The 16075-nt window shown below is 41.2% G+C and overlaps 3 protein-coding genes and 1 non-coding gene across 5 annotated transcripts; 3 read left to right on the top strand and 1 right to left on the bottom strand.

The window, feature by feature from the left end:
• Positions 1-2728: 2728 nt before the first annotated feature.
• On the top strand, positions 2729-5990 carry prss23 (serine protease 23). The gene is made up of 2 exons (XM_078788580.1): positions 2729-3083; positions 4616-5990. The coding sequence occupies exon 2, from the start codon at positions 4624-4626 to the stop codon at positions 5719-5721; it is 1098 nt and encodes a 365-aa protein (XP_078644706.1). The 5' UTR covers positions 2729-3083; positions 4616-4623; the 3' UTR covers positions 5722-5990.
• A 2510-nt stretch (positions 5991-8500) lies between these two features.
• On the bottom strand, positions 8501-11878 carry hs6st2 (heparan sulfate 6-O-sulfotransferase 2). Of its 2 annotated transcripts, none has more exons than XM_058064605.2 (2): positions 10879-11878; positions 8501-9629 (listed from the first exon to the last, which is right to left on the bottom strand). In XM_058064605.2, the coding sequence occupies exons 1-2, from the start codon at positions 11433-11435 to the stop codon at positions 8819-8821; spliced, it is 1368 nt and encodes a 455-aa protein (XP_057920588.2). In that variant the 5' UTR covers positions 11436-11878; the 3' UTR covers positions 8501-8818. The 2 variants fall into 2 exon arrangements, with proteins under 2 accessions (XP_057920588.2, XP_057920587.2); XM_058064604.2 differs by having other exon boundaries at positions 8501-9632; positions 10879-11875.
• Positions 11879-12027: 149 nt separating this feature from the next.
• trnaf-gaa (transfer RNA phenylalanine (anticodon GAA)) lies at positions 12028-12100 on the top strand. Its single transcript has one exon. It is a non-coding gene; the product is annotated as a tRNA-Phe (tRNA).
• A 198-nt stretch (positions 12101-12298) lies between these two features.
• LOC131118057 (transmembrane protein 179) lies at positions 12299-15929 on the top strand. The gene is made up of 4 exons (XM_058064607.2): positions 12299-13030; positions 13338-13475; positions 13578-13656; positions 14506-15929. Exons 1-4 carry the CDS (start codon positions 12705-12707, stop codon positions 14686-14688), a joined length of 726 nt encoding a protein of 241 aa, XP_057920590.2. The 5' UTR covers positions 12299-12704; the 3' UTR covers positions 14689-15929.
• The last annotated feature ends 146 nt before the right edge of the window (positions 15930-16075 follow it).

The raw sequence follows: 16075 nt of genomic DNA, 5'->3' as shown, positions 1-16075 counted from the left end.
ACCATCAGCCCCCCAATAAGATGAAGGAAGACCAGCCCAAGAAGGAAACCATCGGCCATCATCACGTAAAAAGGTGGCTTTACTGACCAGCTGTTGCTCTCGTGACTCGAAGAAGACGCCTTTTCTTCCATGAATCATGCTGGGAAGTATCGGAGGGAGAGAAAGAGAGAGAGAAAGAGAGAGAGAGAGAGAGAGAGAGAGGTAGAGCAAGACTTGGAGAAAAGGTGTTAAATGTTTTAACGTTTCATGAGGCCCCTTCACTGGTCTGTCTGCCTCTGGACTTCCCACGCTGTCAGAGTCATCCGTCTGCCGTTTGAAAAGTCCGACTCCAAACGTGTCACTCAACCGACACTTCATCAGTGGCGGTCCAATCAGAGATGCGGTCAAGCGTCCTCCTTTATCACGGTAATAACGCTTTCGGCCACACAGTCGGGATATTCTACACTTGGCATCTCTGTGTTTAGTTTGATGATGATAATAATAATAATAATAGTAATAATAATTAATAATAATAATAATACATTTCATTTGTATAGTGCTTTTCACTCAAAGTACTCAAAGAGGCTTTACAGTGAAGAAAAAAAGAAAAAAATAGTAAAAAAGAGAGTAAAAGATGCATGAAAATACAATATCCATAATTCATTCAGAGCTAAAAACAATGCTAAAAGCCAGGTATAAAAAGTTAGACGTTAAGTAATAATAAATAATAAAGAGCATAAATAATAATAAGAGCATAAAGGTGACCATAGGGGTGTTATGTCATGTCTACAGGGCTCTAATAATGTTAAAACCTGTATTTAGGAATCCAGACAGGTTTTATATGCTCTTAATGACAAAAATGTTCCATTTATTAATATTGAATCCAATATCATGGTTAACAGTGATAAATGAGGGATGACTGTAGAACCATGTGACTTGTCACAGCCAATCAAAAAATAGAATATGTTTTACAACAACACAGGAAAAAAAATCCATGTTTATTTTTAGTTTGTTTTATTTTGGTAGTGGTTATTTCAGAAATTCATTACAAAGATTAAAAAAATTAATTATATATTTAAATAAAATTAATTACATGTTTGTTCATGTAAAAAAAGAAATTTTTCCTTTTTTTAATTTTCAAATAAATTCTGAACCTTACAGAAAAAAATTTAAATTAACTAAAAATTAATTTAAAAAAAATTAACGTATTTGGTAAATTTTATTTTAAAATATCAATAAATCCAGACAGGTTTTCTATGCTCTTAACTCCAAAAATATGCGTACGTGCAGCGGCCCCCGGCCATCAAACAGAGGCAGCAGTGTCTCCGGGGTCCGGTCCGTGTCCAGGAATGTTCTTTCATGTGTGGACTCCTGCTGGGCATCAAACTACAGCGGGTTTTCTTTTGTCTTCAAGGACCACGTTGTGAAAAAGGAAGGATATTTTTAAAGCACATGTAGATATGCTAACAGGTTAGGCTAGCCTCTATATTTCATCTCTGCTGGCTTTAAATTCACTTTATTGCAATTGTGTGTCATGGTACTGTCACTTTAAGAGGACTGCAGATTTGTCTGTTTTTGTCTATTTTTGTTTGTTGTTAGATTCTATTTTTACAATATGCTGCAGGCCAATAAAATAGCAGGCGTGGGCTGCCAATGGCCTCAAGGCCGCACTTTGGACACCCCCGACTAGAGACGAGAGAGACGTCATCCGTCATCCTGTACTCATCAGTTTAGACACGGAAGAACGTGGGAGCTTGGAGCTGAGGATGAGGAGCAGGTTGCAGGAGGGAAACCCGAGACAACAAGGTCCACATTGTCGCCCCCCCCCCCCCCGAATCCCCCAGTCTGACTTGTGTCCTTGTTGGGAGATTCCTGAAAGCGCCGTCGCCGTGACTGGGAGCTCTTGTTCGGCACGCCCATCCCGCACCTCAACGGCGCATCCCAAATTCCACAGGTTCCCAGAGAAGCCCAAGCAAGGAGCTGGAGATAGCTGGAGGTCAAGGCCGGAACATGAGCCCCCCCCCATCCCGCCGTCTGTCAATATTTATTGTGGTCACTAGGTGGCAGTAATGACACGTTACCTTACTGCCATGTTACCTGAACACCATGAAAGCAGCCATGCCATGTCCCGAATCAACAACAAAACAGTGAAAAAAACTTCTCCTCCCGTTGCGTGTGGAAGCGGTAAGTTTTTGTCTGCTTAAGTTTAGAAAAAATAAATTCAAGGCAAAGTATTTAGTGCACTAGCTGGACTTCCTGCAGCATAAAAGATGCAATGCGTTGTAAACAAAGAATAATAAGAGCGTAAAGGTGACTATAGGGGTGTTATTTCATGTCTACAGGGCTCTAATAATGTTAAAACCTGCATTTAGAAATCCAGACAGGTTTTTTATGCTTTTAATGACAAAAATATTCAATTTATTAGTATTGAATCCGATATCGCGGTTAACAATGATAACGATATGTTAAATCAGATTTATTTAGGACAACACAGAAAAAAAAGTTTTATCTTGGTACTGTTTATTTCAGAAATTCATTCTAACAATTGAGATAAACAAAATAAATAATATTTTTAAATCAAATTAATTACATGTTTTTTCATGTAATAAAAAAAATTATTCCTTTTTTATTTTTTTTTATATTAAATTTTGAACCAAACAGAATTTTTTAAAAAATTTTATTAACTAATGTATTTGGTAAAATTATTATTAGTTTCTTTACTTTAACTTTTTTCTTTCAACTGAAAGGAGACAAACCCACGGCTATACCCGGCAGGCGCTAGGACCCTGCGGACACCAGGGCCCTGTGACTGGGACAGGTTGCTTCCAGATAGACGCTCATTGACCAGAGGAGACTTCATGTTGCGGAGGGAGCGTCTTTTTTCCGCACACGCTGCGTGACAGTGCCCTGCCTCTGTGGCGCAGTCCACTCGACTCTACTTTACTCTACTTTACTCTACTTTACTCCACTCCGAGAGAGCTTCACCACCTTCCGAGCCGCCTTTTTCCATGCGGGGATGGGAGAGGAACACCTGGGAATTTGCTGCTGGTGCATGGAATCATGGATCCCATGAACACGGACTGCACTGCTTGGTGAACAAGGAGGTAATATTGCAGTACATTTGACAGTAATACACATTAAAGAGTAACTTGTGACAACTCTTGCTCGTTAAATAACTTTTATTTGAATAATCGGGAATTTTAAAGCTTCCTCGAAGTCCTATGGATTGATTTGTGACCCTTAGAGTTAATGCATGTAAGCATGGTGCGTTCAATGACCTTTTTAAGACTCAGACACGGTCACTGGCAGGAGGCACTTTATCCTAAAGGGGGTATACGTTTCAACAAGTCACTGGGGTGTGGGTGTGGGTGCCCCACCCTACAGCACCTTTGTCAGTAATAATGCTCTTTTTGTGTAGCAGCCATGTTTCAACCTGTCCCATTCCACTTTTTACACACCTGCCCCCCCCCCAGGCTGCTTCCCCAGGCGGTCTAATCCGCAACTAATTTTTACTTGATACTTTTTTTTATTCATATAATATAAATACATGTAAAACATAAAGATAATCAAATTTCAAAATAAAAGAGTTTTCTTATTTTCAGGCTTGCACGGACTCGATCTTGTTTTTGTGGCGAAAACACAGACGCGCATGTAAACGCTTTCGTCATCTTGAAATCCTATTTTTTTTCCTAATCTGGAATATATTCCAGGAACAAAAGCTTCATTGTCAACACTTGAGCCGCTTTGTCGGGAGCTCAGATACGACCGAATCGTTCTTGTAATGCCCATCATGAAAAGGCTCAACAAGTGTATATACTGTATATATATATATATATATACTCTTTGTATACTGTATATATATATATATATATATATATATATATATATATATATATACTCTTTGTATACTGTATATTGTGTATATATGTATACTCTTTGTATACTGTATATACTGTATATTCTGTATATATATACTCTTTATATACTGTATATTCTGTATATATATGTACTCTTTGTATACTGTATATACTGTATATTCTGTATATATATACTCTTTGTATACAGTGTATACATACTCTGTATACTGTATATACTATCTATCTATATATATATATGTATACCTTTTCTATACTGTATATAAATATATAGAATATGAAAAGTCATATATTCTACTTGTACTATAAAAGGTAAGTTAATGTAGATTTATTATCTTAAATTACTTTCTATTGCTCTCCAAATTGCGGCCTGAGGGCCAACTATGGCACGCAGTTGTATTTTTTTTGGCCCGCAGCACATTTCAAAGAAGAAGAAGAACAGAAGTCCGTCCTTCTGTGACATCACAAAGGGACACTTTGACCCCGCCTCTTGTTACCGAGCGTTTTGAGCCATCATGTTTAGCATGTTTAGCATGTTTAACAGCAGAATACTACGTTCTAACTACGTTTATGGGTCAAGTACGCGGGAAAAAATAACATTTAAATATTTTGGAAAAAAAAATGTAAAGGAGGAAAGCGTTACTTTGATATGTAATATGTTTTATGATAAAGCTGAAATGTACTCGTTAGCATGTCTGCTTGTACTGCAACATGTACTGCAAAATATCGACGAGTGACGCGTGGCCTTCATGTCCCCTCAGACAGCACAATGAGCGCCCCCCTGACCCCCCTGCTCCTCCTGCCCCTCGTCCTCTCGTCCGCCCTGCAGCCTCCACGCCGCCCCGCCGCCCCCCTCCACCACGTCCCCACGCTGGTCCCCCACAGCCCGACCCCGCTGGGGCGCTCCCGCTTCAGCGCCCACACCCGTCTGGACTTCAGCACTCACTGCAACTCCAGCTGCTTCCACCAGGGACACGAGGCGGCGGACAAGCTGGCCTTCGAGACGCTCTACTGGGACGGCTCGCGTACGCTCACCAATGTGGACGTCAGGGACGAGGACGATGATGATGACGATGAGGGCGGGGTGAGGCCCACACGCAAGCGAGTGAGGCGTCAGATTTACGGCGCGGACGGGCGCTTCAACATCCAAGGAGACCACTTCCTCCTGGACTACCCTTTCTCCGCGGCCGTGCGGATCTCCACGGGGTGCACCGGGGTCCTGGTGTCACGGTGGCACGTCCTGACCGCCGCCCACTGCGTCCACGACGGCAAGGATTACGTCAAGGGGGCGCGCAAGCTGAGGGTGGGCTTCCTCATCCCGCCGTCCGTCAACGCCACCCGAGGCGACCCGTCGTCCGCCAAGAAGCCTCTTGTGCGTTGGGTGCGGGTGCGGCGCACACGGGTGCCCAAGGGCTGGATCCAGGGCCCGCAGGAGGTCAGCATGGACTTTGACTACGCCCTGCTGGAGCTGCGCTCGCCTCACCGCCGACCCTTCATGCGTCTGGCGGTGGCGCCCGACTTGGACGACCTGGCGGGCCGACGCATCCACTTCTCGGGGTTCGACAGCGACAGACCCGGAGAGCTGGTCTACAGATTTTGCCCCGTGGAGCAGGAGTCCAGTGACTTGATCTACCAGCACTGCGACGCCAGACCCGGCGCCAGCGGCTCCGGGGTGTACGGGCGGGTTTGGGACAACTCCTTGGAACGCTGGGAGAGGAAGGTCATCGGGATCTTCTCGGGTCATCAGTGGCTGGAGATCGACGGAGAGAACAAGGACTACAACGTGGCCGTGCGAATCACTCCTCTCAAGTTTGCTCAGATCTGCTACTGGGTGCACGGAAACCGTTTGGATTGTTCCCAAGACTGAAATTCCGACATCCATCACATCCCACCTCGGCTCAACTTTTTTATTGCGTCCGCAGCCGTAAACAAACCCGCCTGTGACTCCGCTTATTTACATTACACAGAATGTTTTACTAATATATCTTTATGGATCTATGTTTTAAAACTTAAGGGATTATGCTCATGTCGGTGTAACATCGAGAGACGAGAATGTTAATTTTATTTTTGCAAAAATGCTTTTATATATTTTAATAAATAGAGCTCTATGACAGCGTTGGCCTCAGTTGTCTTTATTGGAGTTAAAGAATGGCACAATGGCGCCCACATGTGGCCATAAGTTGCATTGCGGTTGAAATCGTTTCTCGTAAAAAAAAAACATTTTTTCTATTACTATTATGACTCATCAAAATATACCAGGATAACAAGTGTGATTTATCAAAGTAAAATATTAAATATAGTATTGTGAGCTACTTTTTTCAAGTACAAAACGATCAAAACAACTCAGTAGTTTACAATGTGTTTATATTCATTGTTTCCAGACGCAACAGGTATATAGGATTCAGTGTTAATTTAATATTTTAATAGCTAAAGCATAGAATCATGTTCATAACTTTCTGAATATTGTTTCAACAGTATTAGTAACTTGTGGGCATGAAAAAAAATGCAACTGCGGGACTCCAGACGGACGTTAGCTAGCCAGCTAGCAGGCTAGCAAGCTAGCAAACGCCAGAATATATACTAAACATAATAATACGTCTTGTGCAATCAAGAATGAACAAGTTTACACTACATCTGGTTTTAATCACAGTTATGAAACTTAACTAAAGAATTACAAAGTTTGGAAACATTATATGATATATTTTAATCGATATTTATGACCGCCATAGCCTCGGTGCTTTATTTGGGGTTGAAGGAGTGGTGCTGTACCGCCATCGTGTGGTCAAAAGTAGCATTGTGGTTTCAAATGGGTCTTGGCAGGTCACGTGATTTCCCATTCAGTGGAGCATCTTGTGCTGCCTAGTAACAGGTGACATGCTGAATTGTCATTGGCTCGGAGGTTCGGGGGCGTGATTCAAATACCGTCTGGTCATTTCCTTGAATGTTCTTCATGTTTGCTAGTCAAGCGAGTGTCGCCTACTGTTGTCTTAAATGAAAAGTGGGTGAAAAAATGTTAATATTTTACCACTGACATCATGACCTCGCTTTTTTTCTTTCTTCTGGCCGTGCAAATACACAACGTGACGCCTGGTAAGTCCACTTTCTTTCCAATTTCGTACAACTCGAACAACCTAAATCCACTTTGGACATTCACTTCTCCCACTTGTGTCATTCTATGTTTACTATAAAACACGATATTCGTCCAAAAAGCCTTTTATTTAACCTCTTTGGGCCAAATGGAATGGTAAAAAAATATCTCGAGGTTTGACCTAGCTTGACTCCAACACGCACCGGAAGCCGGAAGCTGTCTAAAACTATAACAAGTTGTGGTCCCATGTGGAGATATAAAGAGGTTCCGACGGGAGATTTGGATATAAGTGGCAACCAGAGTAGCGTCGGCAGTAACGGACTCAAAATGTTAATTTTATTTTTGCAAAAATGCTTTTATATATTTTAATAAATAGAGCTCTACGACAGCGTTGGCATCAGTTGTCTTTATTGGGGTTGAAAAGTGGCGCATTGGCGCCGACGTGTGGCCATAAGTTGCATTGCTGTTTAAATCGTTTCTTGTAAAAAAAATACATATTTTTCTATTATTACGACTCATCAAAAGATATCAAGTGTGATTTATTATAGTAAAATATTCAATATAGTATTGTGAGCTACTTTTTTCAAGTACAAAACAAGCAAGTCAGTAGTTTACAGTTTCTTGTTTATATTCATTGTTTTCCAGACGCAATAGCTATATGGGATTCAGTGTTAATTTAATATTTTCATAGCTAAAGCATAGAAATCATGTTCATAACTTCCTGAATACTGTTTCAACTGTACTACAGCCTTGTAGGCATGAAAAAAATGCAACTGTGGGACTTCCGTATGTGACATTTGGCCTTGGACAAAGGTAATATTACGTCTTTGTCCGCTTCCATAACTTTTCCACTTTTTACTGTAAATTTGCAACATTATTCATGCGACATTTATGACTTTTATTCTCGTAAATGTATGCCTTTTTTGTCAAAATCTCAAGATTATTTTCTTTCAATGTGATCCTAATAGTCCGTCTTTTATAAAATGCATATTTCACACATAGTGGCAAATGGTGATTAATCATGATTAATTTCAAATCTGTGATTGTTACGTTTTGGTATACTGTTGAATGATGCTGCTGCTGTCAGTTTGAGTTGAACACCCTCTGTTGGTGCTTCCAGGGAACTACATTATAGAAAATAAACACACTTCACTGAGTGGAAAGGTTGATTATTTTTTTTATGTATATATATATATATATATATATATATAAAAAACAAAAGATGCATGATAAGTTCAGTTACTTTACAGTATCAGTTAGACTACACATTGAGGTATCCATTTCCTGTTATAAAAAAGCTACATTTGTCAATGTTTGCATTTCAGACACTTGGAAAAACATTGCTCTCTGACATAAAAAAAAGGTATTACGTTGTTCATCATAAAAAAATAATAACACTGTACTGTAACGATAAACGACTTGAAGGCCATGCTCATAACTGAAAGGTAAAAAAATGTGAGTTTTGTTCGAGGATATTTCAAGATGATTCAAAAGAATCTTTGATTTCTGCCTGAGTCGCTTTTAGGATGAATCGAATATCGAAATATGATCCATATGTGATGAAATAATCATCCCCGAAATGATTTTACATGAATCAGTCATTTGCATAATGTGGTTCTAGGACACAAAATGTATAAATTAATACAAAAAGAAACATCACAGTATAATAAAATCACAGTAGGATTAATAGTTATAATATAACGCGTTTGTTTTGAAATGATTATTGACAATGTACAATTATAAATAACAGAAATATTCTGTAAATGTTACCTTTTGCAGCCGTTTCATCGATTTTTTTTTTTATGTCAAGGTGCTGCTCCACAATAACTAAAAGTAAGGCCTCTTTTTTTTTTTTTAGAACCTCCATTACTAAAAGTCATTTCCACTGCTCCACGTTGTCCACGTAGTCCTCCATGGTGCCGTTCTCATCCAGCTCCCACCACACCGGCATCAAACCCTCGGACTCCCCGCCGTCTTCCTCAGACCGCGCTACCGACTCGGTTACGACCAGACGTCCGTCAAGCGTAGGGGGCGCCGCTGTTGGCTTCTTGATTCCGAGTCTCCCGCGCAGCCGCCGCCTCCTCTCCTGCTGCCGCCTCTGCCTGGCCTCCCGGCGCTCCTGCTGCCTGGCGAACTGGAAGCGCTGCAGGAAAAGATCGCGGGCGTATTCGTAGAGCTCCACATCCCATCGGTTGAGCTGGCGGATTCGATGCTGCGTCTCAACCGGGACGTCGACGCTGGAGGCCCGCGTGCCGTTGAGCTGTGTGAAAGGCTCGATGAACTCCAAGTTGAAGGTGCGCTCAAACAGGTACTGCGTCTTGCGTTGGTATTCGGTCAGCCCGTAGAAGGCCATGCCGCGGAGGTTACGCTTAGCGCTCTCCAGCAGCACCGCCCAACGCTCGTCCTCGCTCATGGCCGAGACGTTGTAGCATCCCACCAGGCTCAGGTCGGCTAGCATGCGCGTCTGTCGGTTGTTAGCCAGGTTATAAGGGCAGTCCATGAACTCCTGCAGGGTGCAGCCCGACCAGTCGTCGCCCGGGTAGCAGCTGGGAAGCTCGGACAGCGTGGGGGAACGTCCGTCGCACACGTGCAAGGACGCCTTCCAGGTGGCGCCGCGCTGGACGTGACGCCACTCGCTCAGGTAGCGTGACACCGGGTCTCTCAGGATGGTGATGTAGTAGTAGTTCCTACTGGAGAGGAACAGTAAAACGTCACGGCCGTCTTTCAGGTAGATGAGCTATGCTACTATGCTAATTTAGCTAGGAACGCACGTCTGCAGACGCTAAAGTAAATGACACGCTTCCAGTAATGCCTCTATCCCATTAACTGCAAAGTCAATAACACAAGCCCAGGTATAAATATATTTTTTATATATATATATAAACAAATATTTTATATATGTGAATAAATAAATATTTTATATATGCAAATAAATATTTTATATATGTAAATAAATATATATATGTAAATAAATATATATATGTAATTAAATATAACATGTAAATATAAATAAATATATGTAAATATATTAATAGTTTATATATGTGTAAATAAATAGTTTATATATGTGTAAATAAATAGTTTATATATGTGTAAATATAAATAAATATTTTATATATGTAAATAATATATGTAAATATAAATGAATATAATATATATGTAAATATAAATAAATATTTTATATATGTAAATATAAAAATATAATATATATGTGTGAATAAATAAATATGTTATATATGTGTAAATAAATAAATATTTTATATATGTAAATAAATATACAAATATGTAAATAAATATAACATATGTAAATATAAATAAATATATGTAAATATATTAATATTTATATATGTGTAAATAAATAAATATTTTATATATGTGTAAATAAATAAATATTTTATATATGTAAATATAGATAAATATTTATATATGTGTAAATATAAATACATTTATATATGTGTAAATAAATAAATATTTTATATATGTAAATAAATAAATATGTTATATATGTAAATAAATAAATTTATATATAAATTAATACATATAAATAAATATAATATATGTAAATAAATAAATGTAAATATAAATAAATATATGTAAATATATATAATATAATATATACACAATATACTAATATAAACAAATAACACAACTGCTGAGGTCACCAATTAGCACCTGGTCAAAAAACATTGGCAGCTTTGGCTGTGGGCGACCTCCTGAATCAGGCCGCAAGATGTCAGTAGCATGGGAGTGAACCTCCTACATACTTCCTGTATACTTCTACTACAACTACAATCTTTCCAAAATTTTGGATCAGGGTTGCATTTCGTTAGGCAACACATGAATTTGCTTTGTTGCCCTATAAGACAAAGATCAGGGAAATTTGGATTTCTGTGTTTGATTATGGACCACCAGATGGTCCCCCTGCGGTTGGCCTACCTCAGCATGGCCTTCGGGGCTTCCCTCGAGTCCATCCGTGACGGGACGCAGCTGGTCAACTCGGTCCAGTCCGCATGAAGGCCGCAGCTCCAGCCTGTGGAGAACCGTGAAAAGAGCCACGTCTCCTTCTTTCCCGGCCGGTAACAGGTGCACTTCTTCTGGCCGGCATGACACTCGCAGGGCCTCTCCAGCTGGATGTTCCTCACCAGGTGGCGACCGAACGTGGTTCCCCCGGTCTTTTGGATGTGCAGGAACACAATCACGTCGTCTCCTTTTATGTTAAAATCCACCGCGCGATTCAAGTCATTTTGGGTGAAATTGAAGCGGGGGATAAAACGCACCAAGGCGCCGTCTTCTGCAATGTAAGGATCCCGTTGCTCTCGGAGATCACCGGGAGTCCCAGCGGCACCGGCCACGCTGAGCCAGGAGCCCAGCCGGTGGAGCATCCGGCACTCGGACCTGCTCGGGCACACGTACTGGATCATGATGACGCCGAAGATCAGCGCCATGAGCAGGACCACCAGGAGCCTGTGGTGGCTGCTGGACTTCTCATCCATTTCCCCGGCAGGAACAAGATAACATCACTCGGGCGGTCTGCGTGGAAATGGGAATCCACTTGGAGGAACGTACTACTACGACAAAACAAAAACAAGCATGCTAGCGCTGCTAGCTAGCTTGCTAACACTAGCTAGCGTTCTTTGACAACGTACAAAAACACCCATGCTAGTGTAAACTCCCGCTGTGTTACACTGAAAGTGAAGGTAAACAAATCGTACAAGATGGTCGCTATTCACACCGTATTGTTTGTGTGTTTCGTGGTGGGTCGGAGCTTTTTTTCCCACCGACCAATTCTTGACCTTTCTTCCCGATAGCCTCTGCGTGATTTCGGTGTGCAAATGACGTCATCGTAGTGCCTGCCACGGAACGCCCCCAAATCAAGTCATGGCCACACAAGCCGATTACAAAGCCCTAAGGTACATACTATATATATTTACAATACATTAACCCAATTATGACACGTTTAAATATATATATAAATATATATAGAATATAAATATAACAAATATATATATATGTCGATACACGAATACATATATACATATATATCGAATACACGAGATATATAGATTTCATTGCGCTCAGCAACATGCCGAAATAGCTCAGTTGGGAGAGCGTTAGACTGAAGATCTAAAGGTCCCTGGTTCGATCCCGGGTTTCGGCATTTTGGTACTGGTTGCTGAAGTGCTACCCGTAATATACCATATAATATCAAAATATCAAAATTTATAAATGCATCAATTTAAAGGAGGGAATAGTAGGATTTAAAAAGAAAACGCAGGTTCTGTTTTTTTGGTGACCTAGTAAAGGGATAGAAGTGACGTCAACGCTACGTCAGTGACAGTGGGACAGATCGTATGTGTACAGAAGACGTCCCACTCAACTCAAAGAACCAATACAGTCACGGCTTTCCACGACTCTGTGATGAATTAATATGAATATATATATTGATAAATTAATATGTGCCTGTTTAAATTGAATTCTAAGGTCAAACGAGTGACGCTAATTAAATAGTTTTTAATTAAATATGAGTATGGAATTGTGTGGTGCAGAGTAAGATGTCTTACATCCGTCTTATCTTTGACCGAACAAGTTGTGTAACTGTTCGGCTATAGTTGGTCCCCGCCCTTGCTTCAGTGTGTCAGTCTTCGTTTTAAAAGTTAGGTTGCAAACGCTCCGTGTTTGCACTCCAGAGACATGCCCTAACTTTTAATGCATTTTCACTTTACAACCAACCCACTCTTGTGACCTCCCCCCCCCCGCCGGACATGGAGCTGGACCGGCGGCTGTTGCTGGCTCACTGCGCCGCTCACGCCCTCTCCATGGCGGCAGGCTTGCTGGTGGTGGTCCCCATGGCGCTCAATGGCTCCGCGTTTAAAGGCCGTTGTGCGCTTTTCTCCAGCGGCCACTGGAGGACCGAGCCCGGCTACGGCGGAGCAGAAACGGGGGTCTTCACCCACCACCGCTTGGTAGTGCAGCAGTGGGGCCCGCCGGCGGCCTGCCAGTTTGCCACTTTCGTGGGTATTTTCACGGTGCTTTACGGGGCGGCGCAGGGCTGGAGGAGCCTCTTTTACCTCCACGGACGACACGACGAGTAAGCCCGCATGAACAAATATATTATAGCTAGTTGACGGCACTCATTATGGCGCCATTAGCAACTATGCTAACATGTTTAAATGGCAGCAGCGGAGCTAGCATAATAGCATAATAGCACTTTAGCTCTGTAATGTATATGTTCTTATTTACTGTACAGTCTTAACGTCTTGGGGCAACCAAGACCAAAACACTCGTAAATAAATCGACAAATATACACTTATTCACGTTTATGAGCTTATTCATGGTAGTAGTTTTCAGCTAATGTTTATTCACGCCATGTTTATGATTGTATATCTTTCCAACAGCACCTTGTTTTCATCCTTCCTGACGGTGCTGTTGAGTGTGTGTATGTTCTTCCTGTCCGGGGGCGCCAGTGTCATCTTGTCTCTGGGTCTGGCATCCTGGTGTGCCACGGTGACCGACAACAACACACAACCATTCAGGTCAGCCATTATGTGTGTGTGTGTGTGTGTATGTTTTGATACTGCTTGGTGCTTGTACCCAAACTGAACGAGTCGTCCTTTTTTTTTTGTGTGGATATTTAGCTGTGCGGCGTCCCAGTCTGTGCCGCTTTACCTGGACGTGGACACCTCGTCCTTCTACGTGGAACTCAGCCTGGCACAGGTACACGCTAACAAGTAGACACACAAATCCAAGTCACAGCACACTAATAGTGTTTTAGTGGTCATGGACCGTGCCCTGAGGAACGTGTCGAGGTCAAAGTTCACTACAAAAGTGAATTGCAACATGAAATGAAAGGCCATGTGAGGGTTGTCTACAGCCGTATGCTCTAATACGGGGGTGGCCAAGCGTTTTCCACCAAAAAATGAAAGGACGCAACTTTGACATTTTGTAAAGATATGCTAAAAAGTTCTTTTTTTTTTTTTAGTATTATTCTCACTTCATTCTTATAATATTTGGACTTTATTGACAGAATATTCTAACTTTTTCCCTTTTAAATGTTTTTCAGAAATTCCCATAATATTGCAACTTGAAATAAAACATATTTTCTTTAATATTTCAACTTCATACTACTAAAATTACAATATTTTTTCCTCCAAATGTAACTATTCTTGTGAAATTATGACTTTTCTGGTTTATTCTTGTCAAATTACTGCAATTTCTTTCCATTTTTGCAGTAATTGTTTTTTAGCTTGCGTGTTAAATTATATTTTTAGAATATGTCTTGGGATAATAAAAAAAAAAAACTCCATGGGTCGCAAATGGCCCCCGAGCCACACTTTGGACACCCTCACTGTAATAACCACACATAAAGAAAGTGATTTTCAGTATTTCGTTCAGATGAAATGACATGGAAAAGAATGATGTCATGTGCAGTTAGTGTTTCGGAACTCCGTGCCAGGTTCTCCCACTTTCCCAAAGTGGATCCATAAGCGAATCCCACTGGGATTAGAGATCCCTGCAGTGAGACTGATTCCTTGTTTGTGTGTGTGTGTGTGTGTGCACGTTCAGGCATCTCTGTGGTGTGTGACGCTGCTGTGGTTGGTTGAGTCCGCCGTGGCCTTCATGCGTCTCTACCACTCGCACAGCGGGCCGTGTCTCCTGCGGGAGAAGGAGCTGCTGCTGAGGGAGGCCGCGTCCGAGGGCTCCGCCGCCACGCCGTATGCTCCGGACACGCCCACCGTCTTGGTCTGATGCCGAACTGTCGCCGAGAGGTTCTTTTTTTTTTTCCTTTTTCCCACTTTATATCCCCTTTATCTCACGTCGAGCCACTCGGACACTGACGTTGCACTGCTAGCATGATTAGCTTCCAGAGGCATCTTCGTGTATTTGAAGAATATTTCGTAGTGCGGAACAATTTCGCTGCCACTAAAAAATACTGGGAATTGTTGGAGAAAATGTTACAATACTTTAGGAATAAAGTATTAATACTGTGAAAGTTGAAATAGTTCAAGAAATTAAAAAAAAACAATTTGTAATGTTACAAGAAAATTTAATTATGAAGAGAAAAATGTTATTTTACGAGTGTGAATGCATAATATTATAGGGAAAAAAGCAGCTAAAATATTACAAATAAAAAAAAAAACGCACATAACAAACCAAACAAAGTACATTTTTTGCAAACTTGGTTGGGTAAGAAGTTGTACCATTATGGCTACAAAGTTCAGACATTATAGGAATAAAGTTATGAAACAAGAAGAAGAAGGAAAAAAGTAGTACTAATACTCAGTTTTTCTACTTGTACCACAAAGCTGATTTTTCCTTGAAGTAAGTATATGTAATATTTTTTTAGCATTAAACTTAAAATTTTCAGTATGTGGCCCACAGCGAAAGGTCTGGACGCACCCCCCCCCCCCCCCCACCCCCACCCCCATGGGCAGCACTATAAGACACTATAGAGTGGAATTGGCTCATCTGAGTGGAAATGTCAATAAGGTGCATGTCGGAAAACATGGGAAAAACACTGTTTTGTGAGATTTACACACGTGTGAAATATTCAAACTTAGCTCCGAGATGCTTTTTGTTGTGAAGCATCCGGCGAAGGGCGACTCACCGTGTGAGCTTGACGTGCCCTGAACGCCTCGTCACGTGTCTCCTGATGACGATTTGTTGCAATGACGCTGTCTGTGTGGATGCGACCGAGATGTCATGACCCGGAAGTTGATCAGAGACCGGAGGAACGAGTCTGTAGCGGCAAGGCAACTTTGTGGAGTTTTGAATAAAAAAATGATGCAAAGTCGCTGCCCATGCAGTCGTGATGATGCGCGCACAGCGGAGGGACAAATCTGAAGAAAAGAGATTTGACTTTTTGTTAATTGTAACTGAATGTCGATGTTTTTGGATCGTTTTGTTGCCGAGCAGGTCTTTATTTTCTACCTCTTGTCGAGCCAAGTCCTGTTCATGCACTTGTCTAATAAAATGCTTGTCATTTTGGAGAGAAATGTGTCCAAAGTTGTGATTATACAATTTTTATTTCCACCAAGGCTGGCAAAAATAGAGCATTAACAGCGTGAACGTTCTTAGCCTCATTAACGCATGCGCATCAGGTCGTATATTCATTTTTTTTTTTATTTAAGTCGTA

The sequence above is a fragment of the Doryrhamphus excisus genome, linkage group LG23 (assembly GCF_037039965.1).
Source record: "Doryrhamphus excisus strain RoL-2023G ecotype Guam linkage group LG23, RoL_Dexc_Guam_v1.1, whole genome shotgun sequence".
In the NCBI taxonomy this organism is placed as follows: domain Eukaryota; kingdom Metazoa; phylum Chordata; class Actinopteri; order Syngnathiformes; family Syngnathidae; genus Doryrhamphus; species Doryrhamphus excisus.
Note: the sequence above shows the minus strand (reverse complement) of the source record. Positions and strands in the feature narration are given on the sequence as shown.